Consider the following 16,478-nt stretch of genomic DNA (forward strand, 5'->3'; position numbering starts at 1 on the left):
TTTCCAGCGAATGCCAAATTTAATATTTGTGCGAAAAAAAACACTAACTTGCACAAGTTCCACATCAGCACACCTTTTTTGCCAATGAAGTTCATTAAGAAATCCAAAAATTAACAAAACAGCTCAGAATACTTGGATCACATCTACAGATATACAAAGTACAGTACTGATTTTTAGTTCCAAGAGAAACAATATTACGACTGAATTAACTAGAAAACAACGACCAACGGCATTCCAGTCCGGCATGCCAAAAAGGATCATACGGTCTTGTCAAGCCTTTTTGAAGCTCCTGAGAATCGGGTAAATACTTTCAAAAGCCTCGTAAATCTCCTCGCGGACTTTCGCACCCGTCAGCACAACTTTGCCGGAGACAAAGATCAACAGCACCACACGGGGTCGCACCATACGATAAATCAAGCCGGGAAACAATTCCGGCTCGTAGCTACAAAACTGTGCATGCTGCAACACCAGTCCCTCCAGTCGAATGTTGAACTTCACATCACAGCTGCCCACCATGTTCTGGATCTTGAAGTCGGTGAATTTGGTATCAAATCCCAACTTCTGGATAATGCGAGCATATTTCCGAGCCGCCAACTTGGATTCTTCTTCACTTTTGGCACCAGTACACACCATCTTCCCGGAGCTGAAGATTAAGGCGGTGGTGCGCGGTTCGCGAATGCGCATAATGACGGCAGCAAAACGCTTGGGATTGTACTCAGCATTGCGAGCGTGCTGGGCAATTTTTTCAGATCTAATTTACATCCCAGGTTTATAGTGGCAACAATATTTCTACAACACAGAAGTACAAGATTTTAAAGTAGCTGCAAAATAAAACGGGTACGATTTCAGAAAAAACAAAAAAGGAAAAATTATTGTGAAAATGCGTTTGATTTTTTAGAAGGCAAAATTCAAAGCACCCACCACTATCGTTAAAAACCTAAATATTTTAGTACGCTGGCACAACTATGCTGTAGTACTTAATCGTAGTTTTAAAGAAACAACAACAGGGCACTTACTGGAGTTGAGGAACAATTCCGCTGTCCATTGTAGCGGGGGTCTGTGGAGTCATTGGCGTGGCGGGTGGAATTCCCAGATGCGACGGCTGCGAACGATACGCACTGACGGACGGCACCGGGTTGCGCGGCGTCTCTGGATGTGCACCTCCTCCGGAACCAGACGGCGTCATGGGTGCCGAGAACTGTTTATGCAGGTGTGCAGCGCCAGATGCTGACGCGGATAACGGGCCTCCCAGGCGATCATCGTTTCCCGACGGCGTCTGCGCTGTGTAAGCATGACGATCCTCCGCTCCCGAAGGAGTATGCATAGCATAGGAGGTTAGGCGGTCGCGTTGTGGTGTGCTTCCCGGGCCACCAGGATAGCTCCCGAAGATGGAATGGTCGCCCGAGGAAAACGCGGGACTGGGAAGATCCAGGTTGTGCTCCATTTTCAGTCTTCACGCGTCCTGCGATACCGCAAGTGGTTGCTAAAAGACTGCAACGGGATGGCAACTAATTCACTATGTGAACATCGAGAAAGAAATAGAGATATATCGAGGACGTCCGGGGGATCGCACTAGATAACAGAAAGCAAATCAAGTGAGAATGTGAGATTTGGGTTGGAACATTGAGAAACTTTCCAAATCGAAGACTCTCCCGGTTCCCACTCTAACGACTGGAAAAGACTACAAAATACCCTAATTTGGATTCGTCTGTTTGAGCAGTTAGATCATTCAGAAGAAAAGAGCAAAACGGATAAAATAGCTGGAAAAAGCTGATTTTGAAAGCGTTTTTGCCTTCAGAGTTTGCTTTTGAAGTTGAGGAGTTTTTGCGACATCTAAACGTCGTGAGTATAGTGGAGATATGCATTTAGTGGAGACCGTAGACAGGCATCCAGAGTATTGCAAAACTGCCGCACCGTGATGGCAGCCACTAGCACAATGTTTCACATAGGCAGCTGTTTCACGTACGCCACTTACAGTAAGTGGCGTACGTTTCACCCAGGGAAAAGGAAGGAGCCTCTGGGGGTTTTGTAGTTCGAGGGGAGCTAAAGTAATTCATCCAACAAAAATTGTGTTTTATGCGTCTGTTTACGAAAGCCAAACCGTTCAAATAATTTCAATTTTCCCAAACTCCCGCTTTAGTTTCTCCGGAATTGTGGTTTTAAACCGTTTTATCAACTCGTATTGCTCATGTAAGTCACAGTAAGCGCAAGTTACTTACTACGTCGAGCTTTTGTTATCAGCACTTTCAGTCGTTCTCTTTTGTTTTTCTGAATTTTCTCATTTCCATTTTTTAACACACACTAGTACGTTTTCTTCCAGTTTATTCTGGGGCTTGAAAGACTTTCCTAGCGTCTAGTAACGGCGTTGCGGACTTTGAAGCGCGACAATGGCCATTCGCTACGCACCCAAGCTGGTGAGATACTATCGAAGAGCTGTCAACGCGAAGCGACGAACCATAGGATCGTACATCGCAGCTTACAGCTCAGCAAACAGGTAAGTCAACGGTTGAAATGGTAAAACGTGGTTCTTTTGTATGATTCTGCGAAGCAATGATTTGCTGATGATCATAACAGAATACTGTGTTTTGTTAATCGCGGTGGTGTGAATTTTGAGCTTTTTTGATAAATAGTTTCATCATCTTCATCGCTTATTGATGGGCTGGTGCAGCTTTTTGTTTATGAATATTCTGTTATACTTTAAATGGATTATAACTACGGCAGTTATCATATGTTCGTATTTCAGTCATTTTCCGATCAGACCGACTCAAGGGCGCTTTATCGGAGCGGGCGCCAGCGACCACTACAAGAGTTTTTACTTGTCCAGTTTCCGTCTGGGTTCGTTGGACTCCTTTGACTTGTATGTCAACGACCGCGTGCCGTATTCCCCTGTGTGGACGGTATCCTCCGACGACTTTTATGCCGATCCCAGCACCACTACCGCGCAGTATCTGTCACAGATCCGCAGCTGGGAGACCATTCAGAGCTATCACGCGCATTTCCTGCAGGACTGCATCCTGAAGATGCAGCCCCAGGCAGCTCACTTGCAGCAGCCAGACGACGCCCAGCCCAAAAAGCTCACGGAAGAACAGGAGAGAGCTAATCGTCGCAGAGATCAGCTCCGTGAAATTGCGGAGAAGATGGGCGACAGCCTGCCGGATTTCTTCACGAAACGCTTCGACTACAGTGATTATTCCCTGGATGTGGTGTTTGAGAATCGGATTCGGGGACTTGTGACTAAAGGACTGAAGGACTATGCTCTGCAGTTGAATAAATACAAAAGCCTGGGACATATCATCTATGCCCATATTAAGTTGGATGTCTTGAAGATTACCGAACATCCGGAAGACAATACGGTGCGCGTTCGATGGAGAATTACGATGATCGGTGGTCTGCGACCGTTTTTAACATTCTGGAGACTGTGGACAAAGCAAGGTAAGGAGGAAGTAAGGGAGTACCTGGATGGGTTCAGCACATTCGTGATTGGGGAAGATGGGAAGATACACAAGCATATCGCCGATAAAATGATGCCGGACGACGAGAAGGTGACGAATAAAATGCCGGAAAAGCTAGCTAAATTGGCGGCATTTGTTGGATTCATTGGACTGTCATCAATGGATTGAGATTTCAATTGCTGAATAATTAAAGCAAAGCTGTGACATATGAAGGTACTTCTTTCGCATTTCGTTTCTGACAGCGTTTGAGATGTTGGTGTTCTTTGAGTAGATTTATTATCTTCGTGTTCAGCGAAACTCTTCAGTTTTTGAGCAGTTTGTGTGTCTGCGGTTTTGGTTAACAGTGTAAGTAGCGCCTTAAACTGCTGGTGCGCGAGTTTTAGAAATAGAGCAATAGAAGATGGACATCTGAAGGCATGAGATCACCGTAGTCGTATAGCATTATTGTATTACTATAGAACGTTCATACTATTACGCAGATTTATCTTGGTACTAATTGTTGTAAGTATTAAAACAAGACGGCGAAGACGCGTGTCATTAATTATTGGCGATTTATTCCGGCTTTCCATCAAGTATAACGTCTCTCGACATCGCATTCATTTACGAAGTCAATGTTACCTTATAATTTTTTTCAAGCGGAAACAAAAAACGAAAGCAAAGAGCGTTATGACAGGCATTGTAGTATTCCAGGGAAAATAAATAATTTCAGTGAAAGCACCCAAACATATGTATTGCAATGGCACGAAATCATTTCACGTTCCAGTTGTAAAAGTTGCTTCAAAGCGGGTAAATTTTAATAAATAATCAGAAAATATGGCCATTCCCTGCACCGCGAATATCACAACTATTTCGAAGCGATTTGTAAACAGTCAGCCACTCCCAAACAAGCCGAAACCAAGGGGACAACCCACACTAAACCGGTAAATAAGTGTTAAAGATTAAAACATTTAAGATGAAAACAGCACACGCCAAACTGAAAACTTTTCGAAACGAGCTATACTCCAGACTCCAGAGCATCCAAGATCCAAAGGAGATTGCATGAGAGAATTGGCAGATTAGGGTAATCAATAATAATCATTCAATTAGCGCCATAATTTATCATCGCTGTCATGGCTATAAGAAAGCATTGGTATTGGAGGAAGGCGACTGTGCAATGCCAGTAAAAGCTTGCCCGGCACAACAGATCATCGAGTAGTTCTGCCCGTAATTACTATCCCAGTATTCAATCCCACCAGCTCGAAAACACACCGCAAACTGTAAGGTTTGTCCAATATCGAAACTGGGTGGAGCACAAAGCAGAAACTGGAAGCGATCCGAGAAATTATCGTTTGAATTAGGAACGTACTGGGCGATGGTGTCAAAACTGGTCTTCCAATTATCGAACGTATACCGAACCATCACAGATTTCTCAAAGGCAATGTTCAGAACTCGAACCAATCCGGTCACCAAGAAATCAGTCGCCTGCACCGAATCCACGCATACTTTCTGGTTGCGCACCCGATCGAGGTAGGAGCTGGATAGGCACGGCTGAGGAAAGGCGGGCGTGAGATATTTGGCAGTGAAATGCCGATACTTTTCATCCGGTAGCGAGGATATCGGAGTGTCCTCCACGCCAGTGTTGGGTAGCTGATCTTGAAAGAAATGGCGCACTTTCTCAAGATCCAGACCCATGGCATCGGCAAACCGGACCATCTTTTTCGGACCAGCGCTATCTAAAAAAAATAAATTGTTTCATAAAAGTTAAAACTATAGGAAGCATAAGGGATGCACTATTCTATTAGCATTTACTCCAAATATTTTCAACATTACGCTTCAAATCTATGTTATTGCTGTAATCTCTGTTATTGCTGTATTATTATTAATCTATGTTATTATCTTTATTTATGTACACAGTAGCAACTGGAGTTTTTGAGGCAGGAGCAGGAATCGAAAAACCTAAAAAATAATTATTTATTTAAACAAATTACCTTTTATAATAATATTATTTTTATTTTCAAAATTTTATATATAAAACTTGATAACGATAGCTGACAACATGCCAGTGCAAAATGAACATTTCTCATTTTCTTTAACGATATACTGTACTTCCACATCACAAGTATAACTTAAACATATTTTTTGCGTAAGTTTTGAATAATTACTACGAGTAGTTAATGTGTATGAGAGTTATCATTCCGAAGAGTTTTCACCATTCGTATTAATCGTACACACAAAAGTGGCATATTTTGAATTTCCATACTCGTATCTTAATAACATGGTATTATTACGTTTATTTTGTCTCTTTAAGTTTGTAACAGAGGCTACAGTACGCTTCTGACACGCACTGGTATCGTGATCAGCTGCTGCATGGCGAAGACAGACCCGTGGCATTCTAAAAATATCTATGTAGCTGTGGAAAACAAACGTGGGCAAAGTGCCATCGGTTGCGCAGTTCAACTGATTTCAAATTTTGGCTAACCATGCACTACGGGCGAAAACTATATTTACCGCGCCGGCAAAATAGTGCTCGTCGTCATCAACACGGCGTAACCAGAGCAGGGGCAATTCCCAAAGAGTTTAACTTATTTTCTGGTTTTTAACCACATTGTTAAACAAGCAAAAAGACGAAAGTTTCGAGCGTAAATATGGTAAAATACACAATCTATGCCCTAAACAAAAATACAGTTACAGATACAGACGGCATAAGTCGCCACATAATCGATAATACTGTACCAATTAACATCAAAACATCTATACAACGACTGTGAAGAGTATCAGGCATGTCTTCCCGCTGTAATATTGTTGACTTTACTACTGAATCACTTGTATTTTGGCGATACAGCATCCCTACATCTGTGAACGAAAATCGATAGCATCCCGACAAAGCAAGCGAGAATCGCATTACTTGATCAATCGGCCGAGACAACAAAGCCGCGTAGAAACGTTTTCTGTCACAAACAAATGCGCACTCATTCCCAAGATTACACCATATGACCTTGACCATGTCCCTGAATTCAGCTAAATTCGCCGAGTCTCATCCTATAGGAAATTGCATCAGCAGACGATGCTGTGGATGAGATCGCATGCGCCTAGCTGCAGAAATATATTCCTAAAAAATTGCAGACAGTAGCAGCTAATAGGTCATCGATGTGCTATTCTGGAGCCAATGCAGCACATTCTGTCAACATTTTCAAATGCAAATAGATCTGCAAAGATTAATCTTTCGTCGTCAGATGCATATCATCGCACGCACAAGCTGATCATTATTATCAATAAAATCCCATCCAAATTAGGAAGTCCCATCCAAAGAACAGAGAGGAGGATGCTAAAATATTCTATAAGAAATAATCAAACTGGCCATATATAAATCTAAACTTTTGAAAAGCGCGATCTTTTGACAAATTTTTATAACCTTATTCGATCCTGAAATTTCATAACTTCTCTCTTCTAACGATGTCACCTTCCAGACGTCCTCATACAGGATGCACTTGAAGCAAACAAGCTCATTTTCAAAAATTTCTAAACCATACAATATCTCCGAAGCTGTTAAAAACTCTACGGCTACTATTAGATGCATTCTTCTTCTGCAATTAAAAGCAAGGTCAGCAAAGATACAGATCTCTAAACCGAAACCTGCTACCAAAAACTGCCATTGCATCGACCATGGCATTAAGAATCTGCAGGTACTAATTCTTATTAAACCGAACTTGACTCATCGATTTTTTACATGACCCGGAAAAATCTGGTAGTAACCGAATTATTTAATATCAACAGAGTTACAGACAACATATTATATCACACGATTCTTTGGATAATTTACGTACTACAATTACATGCCCTAATTATCATTATGCATCGGTGCATCCAGATGCAGGCAAAGTTAATTAATGTACATAAAGCATTACAAGTTGAATATCGAATCTCAACATAAGTTTCCAGCTCATAAATACACGGATTTAAAAAATTCGCCAGTGCAATATTAACTTTGGCCAAGTTACCACACCAAGGACTTAGAATTAGCTTCGCAACGTTCCACCAAGGAATCGTCAGCTTGACTACTTCAACTGACTAGCTGTTCTTCTTCTCAGAAGAATTTACTAATTCTACAACACGTAACAACACCTCAACCAATCTTTACAGTAATCAATCTTACCAGGAGGTGCTTTGTGTGCTTTCAATGAAAGGCTCCTTCGCGCCGGAGGCACGATTTTGTGAAATTCGCACGAATCCTCCTGATCATCGCCCCATAATTTATACATGTCCTGGTAGCTTCCATGGGAAGGGGAAGAGGAGAAACTGCCCATGACAGTTGAATCGGCCGCCGCCGAAGCGGGAGTTCCCGACGCCGCGGGCATGGAGGCGCTCTTTTTCATGGGCACATCCACCGGAGCGGATCGCGCTGGCTTGTCATCCCCACCAGCGCTGTGTGTCTTGAGGATTGAATGCATGGGCTCCTTGTTAACGGGACTGCTGTCGTGATCCCCGTGCGCCTTGCCATTAGGCACAGCATTCTTCGTTTTGACAGGAGAGACTTTCAGGCTATGCGTCAGATCAGCCTCGGGATCGCGCAGTGCCAGCTTTTCCATGCCTCCATTGAGAACGGACACGGGATGCGGGGTGGTGTGGGCAAACAACGCCATGATAGACAAGGGTTGTGGGAAATTACGGGATTACGCACACACAATTACTTACAACATTTCAAGGTTGATGAACTTGATGTTTTTCAGCGAATTAATTGCCGTGGCGATTGCCAGGCACAAAATCAAGCAAACAACCTGATAAACATCGTGTAGTTTATCAACAATTGATGTGCAATAAACTGAATTGCCCGTGGGTTTCTTGGGCCTTGTTAAACGTCAGCAACGCAAATAGACCAACTGGTAAAATCAGCTGTGAGCCTGTGCGCAAAAACTTTATCGCGTCCGCTCACGATGCGTTTTCGAAATAAATATGCGTCCGCCGCCCGGATGCTTATAACAGTATAAAGTAGTTAACATCTTATACAAAAAACACTTGTGGTATAATAATATTATTTATCATAACTCATAATAAAAACAGCAGGTATCGATCGCACTAAATACAGTATGTATTCCAAAGTTGCGAATTAAAAAAATCGATGTGTCTCTGCTACAGAAGTTCAGCTAGCATCGAAAATCTACTGGAAAGCGGCCGATACATATACGCAGTTTCCTTAATAGCAGCAGCAAGAATACCACGCCGTACTTGCTCCTCCAGTGCACAAGGTCGTCAGAACCGGAAGCAGAAAGCTGCATACAGTACACAGCTGCTTTTAATTTGAATTCGTTCCACTCGTCCAGTTCTGTCTAATACATTTACTGCAGATTCCGACTTTTATAGCGCAGCTTATACATACAAGCATACTTGGCCAGTACAGCTTACACGCGCTTACATAAAAGAGTGCTATTCTGGTTTTCAAGATCACGCAGTGAACACGTATAAGACGTACCGACAGGCAAAAGTCACCGGGAGTCATAAAAATGTTTTATCTCTGTGATCAGTGATCACTATACTTAACCATCCAGACTTAAAGATTTCCTGCAGTACTGGAAAATCTGTGAAGTACGGTATATCTATATAATAAGTACTTGTTCGGGCTTACAGCAAGGAACTACTACTACAGTTCCTGTTTGACTGTTTCCGGTCGGAAATATGGCCAGGAAAACCTTATTATTGTTACGAGTACTCTGAGTTCTGCCAGCTGCTGTTATCTCGCAAGAATTAAGAAAATTTACAAAATTAGTATTAGTCACTTATTACTATGTAATACTTTTAAGCAAGGGCAGGTTATTATTATTATTATTATTATTATTATTATTATTATTATTACCTACGTAAGTACACTGTACACTTAAGCGTGGGTCACCAGATACCACGGTAAAACAGAGGAAGCAGTCCACATGCAATGAATTTAATTTTATTTAGGAATTTCGTACAAAATGTAACCATGAATTATTGCACGATACTACGATACTACTACTGACAACGACTACATTTACGCATTACGCTACTTTCAAACTGAAACAATAATCAATTAACATTTCAATGGCGGCATTCAACTGTATCACCACATATTTCTTGGTTTATTTTTTCCAGAGGATTACGAGTAGACCTCAACGGTGCTCACCAAATGCACCAATCAACTTTACATTAAAAAAATTTTATCATCAGTTATTTTAGTCAACTGCTAAAATAACAATAGAATCCCCGAGAGCCCAGATTCGTCTGACAACCAAAAACTTGTAAGTACTGTACTCTGTACACCCATCAACTCAAACTCGGGTTTTCCCTCTTTATTTCGCAGAGAATGTATACAAACGATTTATGCGGTACGGACTGTGGCACTTTTTGGAGCTTCCGGGAGTTTCCCAAGCGTTTCTATCACCAATCTGTTAGACGGATACAACTGCGACAGCGTAGCCTGTAATAACAAATTACCAATACATAATAATAATAATGATAAGCTAATAACGACATTCATCTGTAGATTCCCAAAATTTTTAAAATAAGCGTAATCTGAATGCTGCATTCGCACCTGCCGCTTAATTATTTCCAAATTCGTCTGCGCTTTAGAAAACATTTGACTAATCTTGCGAGGATCCTTTTCGTGCAGGGACCTTTTGAATTCTTCTTGTACCCGTCGAATCGCATAACATCTACAATGAACTGCAAGTGTAACTGTGTAAGTGGCGCAAATTAATCATTTCTAAGTAAACAAGTAGATTTACTCCCGAAATTCTTTCAATGTCACGTGAAAGCTGCTATTCTGACAACAATAAACGGTTCAAAGCGCAAATTACACTCGAATCAACAAATAAAAGGTAAATCGTAAAAATGCATCTTGAGTCTTTTGACAAAAGATCCCGTATCGATGCAACTATTCGGCAACCCGCAGTTCACACTCCGCACTATCACACTATTGTTACAAGTTATGGCTATATCTACAAGGGCTGGACTCGGACTTCAGCCACTAATAAATACAACATTCACTATAAGTGTGTGCAGAGCATAACAAAAGCAAAAGGGGAAGACTCAAGAATATGACTACGGACGAACTACGATTTCATACCTGTAGTTATAATTCGAAAAACCATTAGAAGCACGTATAAGCTGTTTGTACAGCGCTAAAGCCTCTCGAGTCATCTCTTACAATCAGCCAACAAAATGTTGGTCAAAATAACAAAAATTACATCAGACTGGAACAATGTAGTCGGAAAGATGTTGGGGTGTCAAATTTTAAAACTCAAAAAAGGAAGATTTTTGCGAAAATAGGACCAGAGACAAAATGTATTCAATCGTCAAATTACAGTACTTGGCAATGGCAGACGGATACATTGAAATTAAAGCAGTCACCACTCCGTGGTCATGGTTGCTGCGACACTGCCAACTCCGCTAAAATTAATGGTTAAAACTTAAAACCTAAACAAAATTCAAAATAAAAGCTTAATGATACTTACATCATAGACCATAGTTCATACGTAAACCTAAACTGTCCTAAAGTCGTAGAAATGGTGTTTGTTTTACGAATATGTTAATTCAGAAATCTTTTTGAAATTTGATTTTTAGAGTAGTCACTTCAAGTGGCAAGTGCCATTAAATTGGGCTCGTTACGGCTACGGAAGGAAGCCCCCTACGAAGACGAAGCAGGCAACAGTCATTTTGCCTTGCTCTGGGTTTGGCTCGCAATCATCCAAACTGAACTCTAGTTTTGTTCGCGAGGCATAGGTGTTTTTTCGTTTCCGACTCCACATTCTCCAAAATGAGTTCGTCGACATTTACAGCGGGAGCTGTCCCCGTGAGGAATGAGAAAGGACAAGTTACGATGCAGAAAGTGAAAGTAACGCGATACGTTTCTGGCAAAAGGTGAGCTATGAAGTCTACTCTACTGGTTATGACAGGTTACTGGCTAATTATACTTTGGTAAGCACAAACTTGAAAATACATGATCATTTTCTGGTCGTACCGTTAAAATTTTCTAGGGCCGCAGTTGCTTCTATGGTATAGAAACCAAACAGGACAAATTTTATTATCACTGAAGACTGAAGAGAATTCAAATCTGTATTTTGTTTGTAAGGAAAATGTGATCACTTGTTTCCGTTGCCATTGCAGACCTGATTATGCTCCCGAGTACGAATCCAGTGACGAGGAGGATGAATTTCTCGTCGAAGGGGATGCTGAATCACGGTACAGTCGTGTGAAACCAGTAGTTGCAGATGCAGAGTATGACGAGAAGGACTTTCGAGATCCACGACTGAAGCGCCTGCAGAGTCGGCTGGCGGAGGCCAGCGACGAGGAGCCCGCAAAGTCTGGCACGGACAATCTGCCGTCTTCCTCACGGCGACGTATTATTGCTGAACCGGAAATTATTGCGGGCGCTGATGAAGGTTATTCCGAGCAAATCAACCTCCAGAGAATAAGTCTTAAGGCCGAACAAGATTCCGATGAAGATGAAGAGGTTAGTGTTAGCGGCAGAATGGCTAAGAACACGGAGAAGAAAGGGAAACCAAAATGTCTTTTAAGTGTTCACTCAGAATTTGTTCTCAGGCAGATATATGCTTAATTTTAGTATTTGCTTCGAATTTCAGTATTTTTGTTTATAAAAAGTACGTTGACGGATAATTTGAAGAGCATCAGCGTAATTTTATTTCACAAGAATACTGCGAATGAGTACCCTAGTATTGCGCTTCTAGCGCAGCTAATGCTATTGACTATTAAGTATTGACAACGCTTCGAGCTTCCCAACCTTATTAAGTTTTCGCACAATTGTTGTTGACCTTGCGTCGAACGGTTGTCTCTTTTAAATGTCAGTTTTTGTTGTCCGGTTTAATTTTGCAAGCGTTCTGCATTTTATACGACGAGTACGAGTACTGTGAAAGAGCTGTATTTTGTGAACATTTTCTGAATATTTACATTGCAGACTATTGAGCGGAGGCGCGCGTTGATTCGGGAAAGGGCGCAACAGCGTATGCATGCCGAAGAAGCGGCTGTTAAGTTGGAAGAGGAGGAGGTCAGTGACGAAGAATCCGAATATGAAACCACCGACTCCGAAGATGAAACCAGCGCCCGTCTTAAACCCGTTTTTATCCGAAAGTATGTGCCGTGCGCTTTTGTGCATTTAAGAAGCTGACAGCGTACTGAGCGTAGCACCAGGATATCGCTGTAAATTTGTGACAATGTTTAATAACTCCCAAGTCGAGCACCGGATGCCGAAGGAAAATGTCTCTAAATTTGCGAGCCAGTTTTTTGGTTTAAAGAAACTATCGTGAACGAATTTTTCCTTTTTTTGTGCTATTTTTGCGAGAAATTAACCTGGCAGATATTTTCGAGCACTGGTTGTTTATTTTAACGCAGGCAGTCCATTTGCTTTTTAGACACGACCGTGTGACTTTGAAAGAACGTGAAGAAGAAGAACGGGTGCGCATTCAACAGGAAAGAGAAGCCGAGCGGCGTGCCGATGAACGCAAAGCGGAATCGCGTCGGATGGTGGAAGCAGAAGTGAAAAGAGAAATCCAGGAACAGCTGCAGAAGAAAACTAGTGCTTTGGACGACGGAAAGTTTGAAATACCTGTTGTAATCGATAATGAAGACCCGGAAGCGGAATACGAAGCATGGAAAGTTCGCGAGTTAACCAGATTAAAACGGGATAAAGATGAACGTGACGAGTAAGTTGCGAACAGTGCATTCCGGGATTGTTGAAATTCCGGCAAATGATGGTTGACCGAGTTTTAATATTTGCATATGTATTAGTTTTATATGTACAAGTATTCTCAGTCAGAAGTTTGTTGATCGGCTAATAGCACAAGCTAATCACGAACGAAGAGTGATGTGGTTACATGTACTTGCTTGGGGGCGAAACAGCCACGCAGCTTACCCGTCCCAGTAGTAGGAGGCCAGCTATCCCGGACGAACACTTTCTCATGTTTATGAGCAAATGAACTAATGCGGGATAACAAATTTCCAAATTATTTCTCACTTGAATCGAAATTTGTTATGCATCATAAGCAGTTTGAAGCGCAGTGTATGTCTGCGACTGCCACTAGTATTAATCCTAGCATCTTAAAATACTTCGAGCTACTTAATTGAAATAATTTATCATCTTGTTTCTACGTAAATAAATATGATTTCTGTCTGTACAGACGACAAAAAGTCGAAGAGGAACGGGAGCGCCTTAACGCATTGACCGAGGAAGAACGGAACCAGCGAGCCAAGGCGGAAAGAGCAGTCATTAATAAAACTGATAAAGGAAAGATGAAATTCCTGCAGAAGTATTACCATCGCGGCGTATTTTATTTGGACAAAGAAGATGAAGTTTATAAGCGGGACTTCACTGCTCCGACTTTGGAAGATCATCATGATAAGACAGTGCTACCAAAAGTGATGCAAGTCAAAAATTTTGGCCGAGCAGGTCGGACAAAGTATACACATTTGGTAGATCAAGATACAACACGCTTCGACGCTGCCTGGACGGAGCACAGCAATCTAAATTTAAAGTATTTCGCTGGCAAAGCCGGTGGTACCAAGCAGGTGTTCGACCGGCCATCGGCTAAGCGGAGAAAACCGAATGTATAGATTTAGCTTTAGTATACTGTAATTCTGACAGTGAGTGTGTCATTCCGTGCATGTTTGGGAATTTGGACGAAGTCTGAACTTTTACGGAATGGGCTTTTGTATTGCCGATGGTTGAATTTGTTGTGGTAATATCTGATCATTGCGAAGGGACGGCAGAGTGTTAACTGTTAATCTGTTATGAACTAAAAATAATTCTTACGCAGCTGATTGAGAATCAGTTCTTTTATGATACCGCAAAGAAAAAAGTCAAGAACCGCCAATGCGTAAAGGCCACAAAATCATAACATACAAAAAGATCTTAAATGAAGCAGTGATTAAGACCTCCACGATACGAAAACTTCATCAGTTCGGAACCTGCAAAGCAAAACGATAAGTGAGAATGAGAACAGAAGAATCGATTGTTCATCACGCACCGCTGGGTCACGAACGTATCTTCCAAAGCCGTGGTGCATCCCGTTAAATACTGGCAGTAACCGGCTTGAGCAATCATGGCACCGTTATCAATACAGTAGCGGTCGTCGGTGGCATGGAGCATAGCTCCTCGCTCAGCGGCCATTTGCCCCATCATTTCTTGCAACCGCAGATTACATCCGACACCACCCACCAGTAGTACTTCCCGAGAACCACAATGCGCCATTGCTCGCTCTAAAAAGAACATTTCTCGTAAATTTCTCCACAACAAATAATTTCCCTAAAAAAATTTGAAATATTTCAACAAAACAATTATTGACAAGTTAATTCAAAATTTCAAGTATTCAAAATAAAGTAAGTATAAACGGTTTATCACTTTCATAATTCATTTCATGTACAAAGTGCCCTATATTGTGAACGCACCTGTTATCTCCACTAGCATAGCGAATACTGTCTCTTGCAGAGAAAAGCACAGATCTTCTGGAGTATATTCGCCTTTAGCCAGGAGGTTATCCGCTCTTTCTTCGATAAAACTTAATATTCCGGAAAAGGCCACATCCATTCCTTTCACAGAGTAAGGCATGGGAAGAAACTTCTTTCCATCTCTTGCTAATTTTTCAATATTAAATCCCGGACTGGGATCGTTCGATAGTTTCAGCACTCTAGCAAATCGATCCAAACAGTTTCCTACAGCAATATCAATTGTTTCTCCGAAGATGCGGTATCTTTGCTGGGAGTACGCTATCACCTGTAGAAATTCATTTCCGAACAACTGGCAAAATCCAGAAAAGCTAGAACAATACCGCTGTATTCGAACTGTATATGTACGTCAGAAGAAGGATTCAACTGGATCAAACAAAGAGGCATGCAAAAGAAACAATTCACAGAACGACAAAAAAAACTCAGTTAATACGCACCTGTGTGTTTCCGCCGCTCACGTACAAAACAGTCGGATTGTCGGCTCCAGTCACAGTTCGACCCATTTCGATATCTAAAAAACAAAAACACCGAGGTTGTAAAAATTACTTGTTACAACGTGTTCAAGTTGTTGTTAACTATATGCGAAATTACTCCAGGATCTAACAAGCAAGATTATGTCAAACATGCTTACGCCCAATGCAATGGTTCACTCCAATAACAGGTTTCTCCCACAGCTGAGCAAGTGTGCGCACTACGACGGCGACGGACATGAGCGGCGGCGCCATTCCCGGTCCTAAAATAAGCACTTTAAGAATCACACTAAAAAACTTGTCACGGTTTCTGAAAAGGTTTCCTCACACAGTCACACCTTTTGTGTAGCATAGCACGTCCACCTCATTTGATGAGATTCCCGCAATGGTCAACGCTTCGTTAACTAAATTTAAAATATGCAGCTGATGGTGCTGCGCAGTTTCGTTGGGCAAGAAACCTAAATAAACGGAGTAAGCGTCTAGAATTGCAACTAAACAAAAAGAGTAACCGTGAAAAACTAGTTATACGTGGCGAACGGCGAAGAGTGACTATGTAAGTACTGATTACGGACTCTGTACATCAGTACATGTAAAAAACTTACTGACTTACAGCCTTACCGGTGCCCGGTGGAGTGATAAATGTTCGACGCGGATTCGACAGAACTTCTCCATCTTTGATTATTCCTATACCCAGCTTATTGGCAGAGCCTTCAAATCCCATGGCAATTACCATTTTCAAAATAAATGCAACAAGTCGTAGCAAGGAGTCACACTCGAAGGACCACAAACTCGTGAAGTCAACGATGTCAGCAAGGAATGAGAATATATTCCGTAAAATTGTAAATTACAAATATCTGCTAAGAAAGCTTCGCCTAAACTGTACAAATGGTGTCTCAAAAGTCCATAACTATGTTATGGCTAACTAAGTTATGGCATAACTATTGCACAAAAACTCATAACCAAAAGCAAACCATCAGCTCTGGAAAGGAATTAGAAATTTTAAACAATCGGGAAAGAAGATTCGTTCCAAACAAACTTTATTTTGTTAGTCGACCTCGTGATTGGGTGTTGTATTTCAAACACCCAATGAACATTGTTG

The 16,478-nt window shown here is 41.6% G+C and overlaps 6 protein-coding genes across 8 annotated transcripts; 2 read left to right on the plus strand and 4 right to left on the minus strand.

Annotated features, from left to right (window-relative positions):
• On the minus strand, nt 1-1,868 carry LOC129599789 (uncharacterized). The gene is given in 3 exon segments (XM_055498115.1): nt 1-740; nt 743-789; nt 1,017-1,868. Coding segments are annotated over 3 exon segments (945 nt in total). The 5' UTR covers nt 1,445-1,868; the 3' UTR covers nt 1-270.
• A 127-nt stretch (nt 1,869-1,995) lies between these two features.
• On the plus strand, nt 1,996-3,975 carry LOC129580619 (uncharacterized protein C6orf136-like). 2 transcript variants are annotated; one of them, XM_055471223.1, is made up of 3 exons: nt 1,996-2,190; nt 2,306-2,494; nt 2,744-3,975. In XM_055471223.1, exons 2-3 carry the CDS (start codon nt 2,388-2,390, stop codon nt 3,618-3,620), a joined length of 984 nt encoding a protein of 327 aa, XP_055327198.1. In that variant the 5' UTR covers nt 1,996-2,190; nt 2,306-2,387; the 3' UTR covers nt 3,621-3,975. The 2 variants fall into 2 exon arrangements, with proteins under 2 accessions (XP_055327198.1, XP_055327197.1); XM_055471222.1 differs by having other exon boundaries at nt 2,321-2,494; nt 2,744-3,973.
• Nucleotides 3,976-4,060: 85 nt separating this feature from the next.
• On the minus strand, nt 4,061-8,832 carry LOC129580617 (glycogen-binding subunit 76A-like). Its single transcript, XM_055471218.1, has 2 exons — nt 7,585-8,832; nt 4,061-5,164 (listed from the first exon to the last, which is right to left on the minus strand). The coding sequence occupies exons 1-2, from the start codon at nt 8,069-8,071 to the stop codon at nt 4,566-4,568; spliced, it is 1,086 nt and encodes a 361-aa protein (XP_055327193.1). The 5' UTR covers nt 8,072-8,832; the 3' UTR covers nt 4,061-4,565.
• Nucleotides 8,833-9,518: 686 nt separating this feature from the next.
• On the minus strand, nt 9,519-10,743 carry LOC129580620 (LYR motif-containing protein 4B-like). Its single transcript, XM_055471224.1, has 3 exons — nt 10,519-10,743; nt 9,985-10,105; nt 9,519-9,870 (listed from the first exon to the last, which is right to left on the minus strand). Exons 1-3 carry the CDS (start codon nt 10,590-10,592, stop codon nt 9,772-9,774), a joined length of 294 nt encoding a protein of 97 aa, XP_055327199.1. The 5' UTR covers nt 10,593-10,743; the 3' UTR covers nt 9,519-9,771.
• A 144-nt stretch (nt 10,744-10,887) lies between these two features.
• Nucleotides 10,888-14,243, plus strand: LOC129580615 (microfibrillar-associated protein 1-like). The gene is made up of 5 exons (XM_055471217.1): nt 10,888-11,312; nt 11,559-11,904; nt 12,367-12,539; nt 12,821-13,111; nt 13,586-14,243. Exons 1-5 carry the CDS (start codon nt 11,209-11,211, stop codon nt 14,016-14,018), a joined length of 1,347 nt encoding a protein of 448 aa, XP_055327192.1. The 5' UTR covers nt 10,888-11,208; the 3' UTR covers nt 14,019-14,243.
• LOC129580618 (tRNA N6-adenosine threonylcarbamoyltransferase-like) lies at nt 14,184-16,394 on the minus strand. 2 transcript variants are annotated; one of them, XM_055471219.1, is made up of 7 exons: nt 15,998-16,394; nt 15,718-15,837; nt 15,541-15,654; nt 15,347-15,420; nt 14,853-15,177; nt 14,432-14,663; nt 14,184-14,372 (listed from the first exon to the last, which is right to left on the minus strand). In XM_055471219.1, the coding sequence occupies exons 1-7, from the start codon at nt 16,110-16,112 to the stop codon at nt 14,333-14,335; spliced, it is 1,020 nt and encodes a 339-aa protein (XP_055327194.1). In that variant the 5' UTR covers nt 16,113-16,394; the 3' UTR covers nt 14,184-14,332. The 2 variants fall into 2 exon arrangements, with proteins under 2 accessions (XP_055327194.1, XP_055327195.1); XM_055471220.1 differs by having other exon boundaries at nt 15,541-15,642; nt 15,998-16,392.
• Nucleotides 16,395-16,478: the final 84 nt, after the last annotated feature.

Source organism: Paramacrobiotus metropolitanus, unplaced genomic scaffold (genome assembly GCF_019649055.1).
Source record: "Paramacrobiotus metropolitanus isolate TYO unplaced genomic scaffold, Prichtersi_v1.0 Parri_scaffold0000004, whole genome shotgun sequence".
NCBI classification, from domain to species: domain Eukaryota; kingdom Metazoa; phylum Tardigrada; class Eutardigrada; order Parachela; family Macrobiotidae; genus Paramacrobiotus; species Paramacrobiotus metropolitanus.

What these genes read in the sequence shown, in the direction of transcription:
- LOC129580619 (XM_055471223.1), top strand. Translation starts at nt 2,388, where the DNA reads ATGGCCATTCGCTACGCACCCAAGCTGGTGAGATACTATCGAAGAGCT. An exon ending in GCTTACAGCTCAGCAAACAG is followed by an intron (nt 2,495 to 2,743) that starts GTAAGTCAACGG and finishes TTCGTATTTCAG; the next exon opens with TCATTTTCCGATCAGACCGA.
- LOC129580617 (XM_055471218.1), bottom strand. Translation starts at nt 8,071, where the DNA reads ATGGCGTTGTTTGCCCACACCACCCCGCATCCCGTGTCCGTTCTCAAT. An exon ending in AGCACACAAAGCACCTCCTG is followed by an intron (nt 5,165 to 7,584) that starts GTAAGATTGATT and finishes TATTTTTTTTAG; the next exon opens with ATAGCGCTGGTCCGAAAAAG.
- LOC129580620 (XM_055471224.1), bottom strand. Translation starts at nt 10,592, where the DNA reads ATGACTCGAGAGGCTTTAGCGCTGTACAAACAGCTTATACGTGCTTCT. An exon ending in TTTTCGAATTATAACTACAG is followed by an intron (nt 10,106 to 10,518) that starts GTATGAAATCGT and finishes AGTTCATTGTAG; the next exon opens with ATGTTATGCGATTCGACGGG. An exon ending in TGGAAATAATTAAGCGGCAG is followed by an intron (nt 9,871 to 9,984) that starts GTGCGAATGCAG and finishes TTGTTATTACAG; the next exon opens with GCTACGCTGTCGCAGTTGTA.
- LOC129580615 (XM_055471217.1), top strand. Translation starts at nt 11,209, where the DNA reads ATGAGTTCGTCGACATTTACAGCGGGAGCTGTCCCCGTGAGGAATGAG. An exon ending in AAACCCGTTTTTATCCGAAA is followed by an intron (nt 12,540 to 12,820) that starts GTATGTGCCGTG and finishes TTTGCTTTTTAG; the next exon opens with ACACGACCGTGTGACTTTGA. An exon ending in GATAAAGATGAACGTGACGA is followed by an intron (nt 13,112 to 13,585) that starts GTAAGTTGCGAA and finishes CTGTCTGTACAG; the next exon opens with ACGACAAAAAGTCGAAGAGG.
- LOC129580618 (XM_055471219.1), bottom strand. Translation starts at nt 16,112, where the DNA reads ATGGTAATTGCCATGGGATTTGAAGGCTCTGCCAATAAGCTGGGTATA. An exon ending in TATCACTCCACCGGGCACCG is followed by an intron (nt 15,838 to 15,997) that starts GTAAGGCTGTAA and finishes CCGTTTATTTAG; the next exon opens with GTTTCTTGCCCAACGAAACT. An exon ending in GATACGTTCGTGACCCAGCG is followed by an intron (nt 14,373 to 14,431) that starts GTGCGTGATGAA and finishes TTTGCTTTGCAG; the next exon opens with GTTCCGAACTGATGAAGTTT.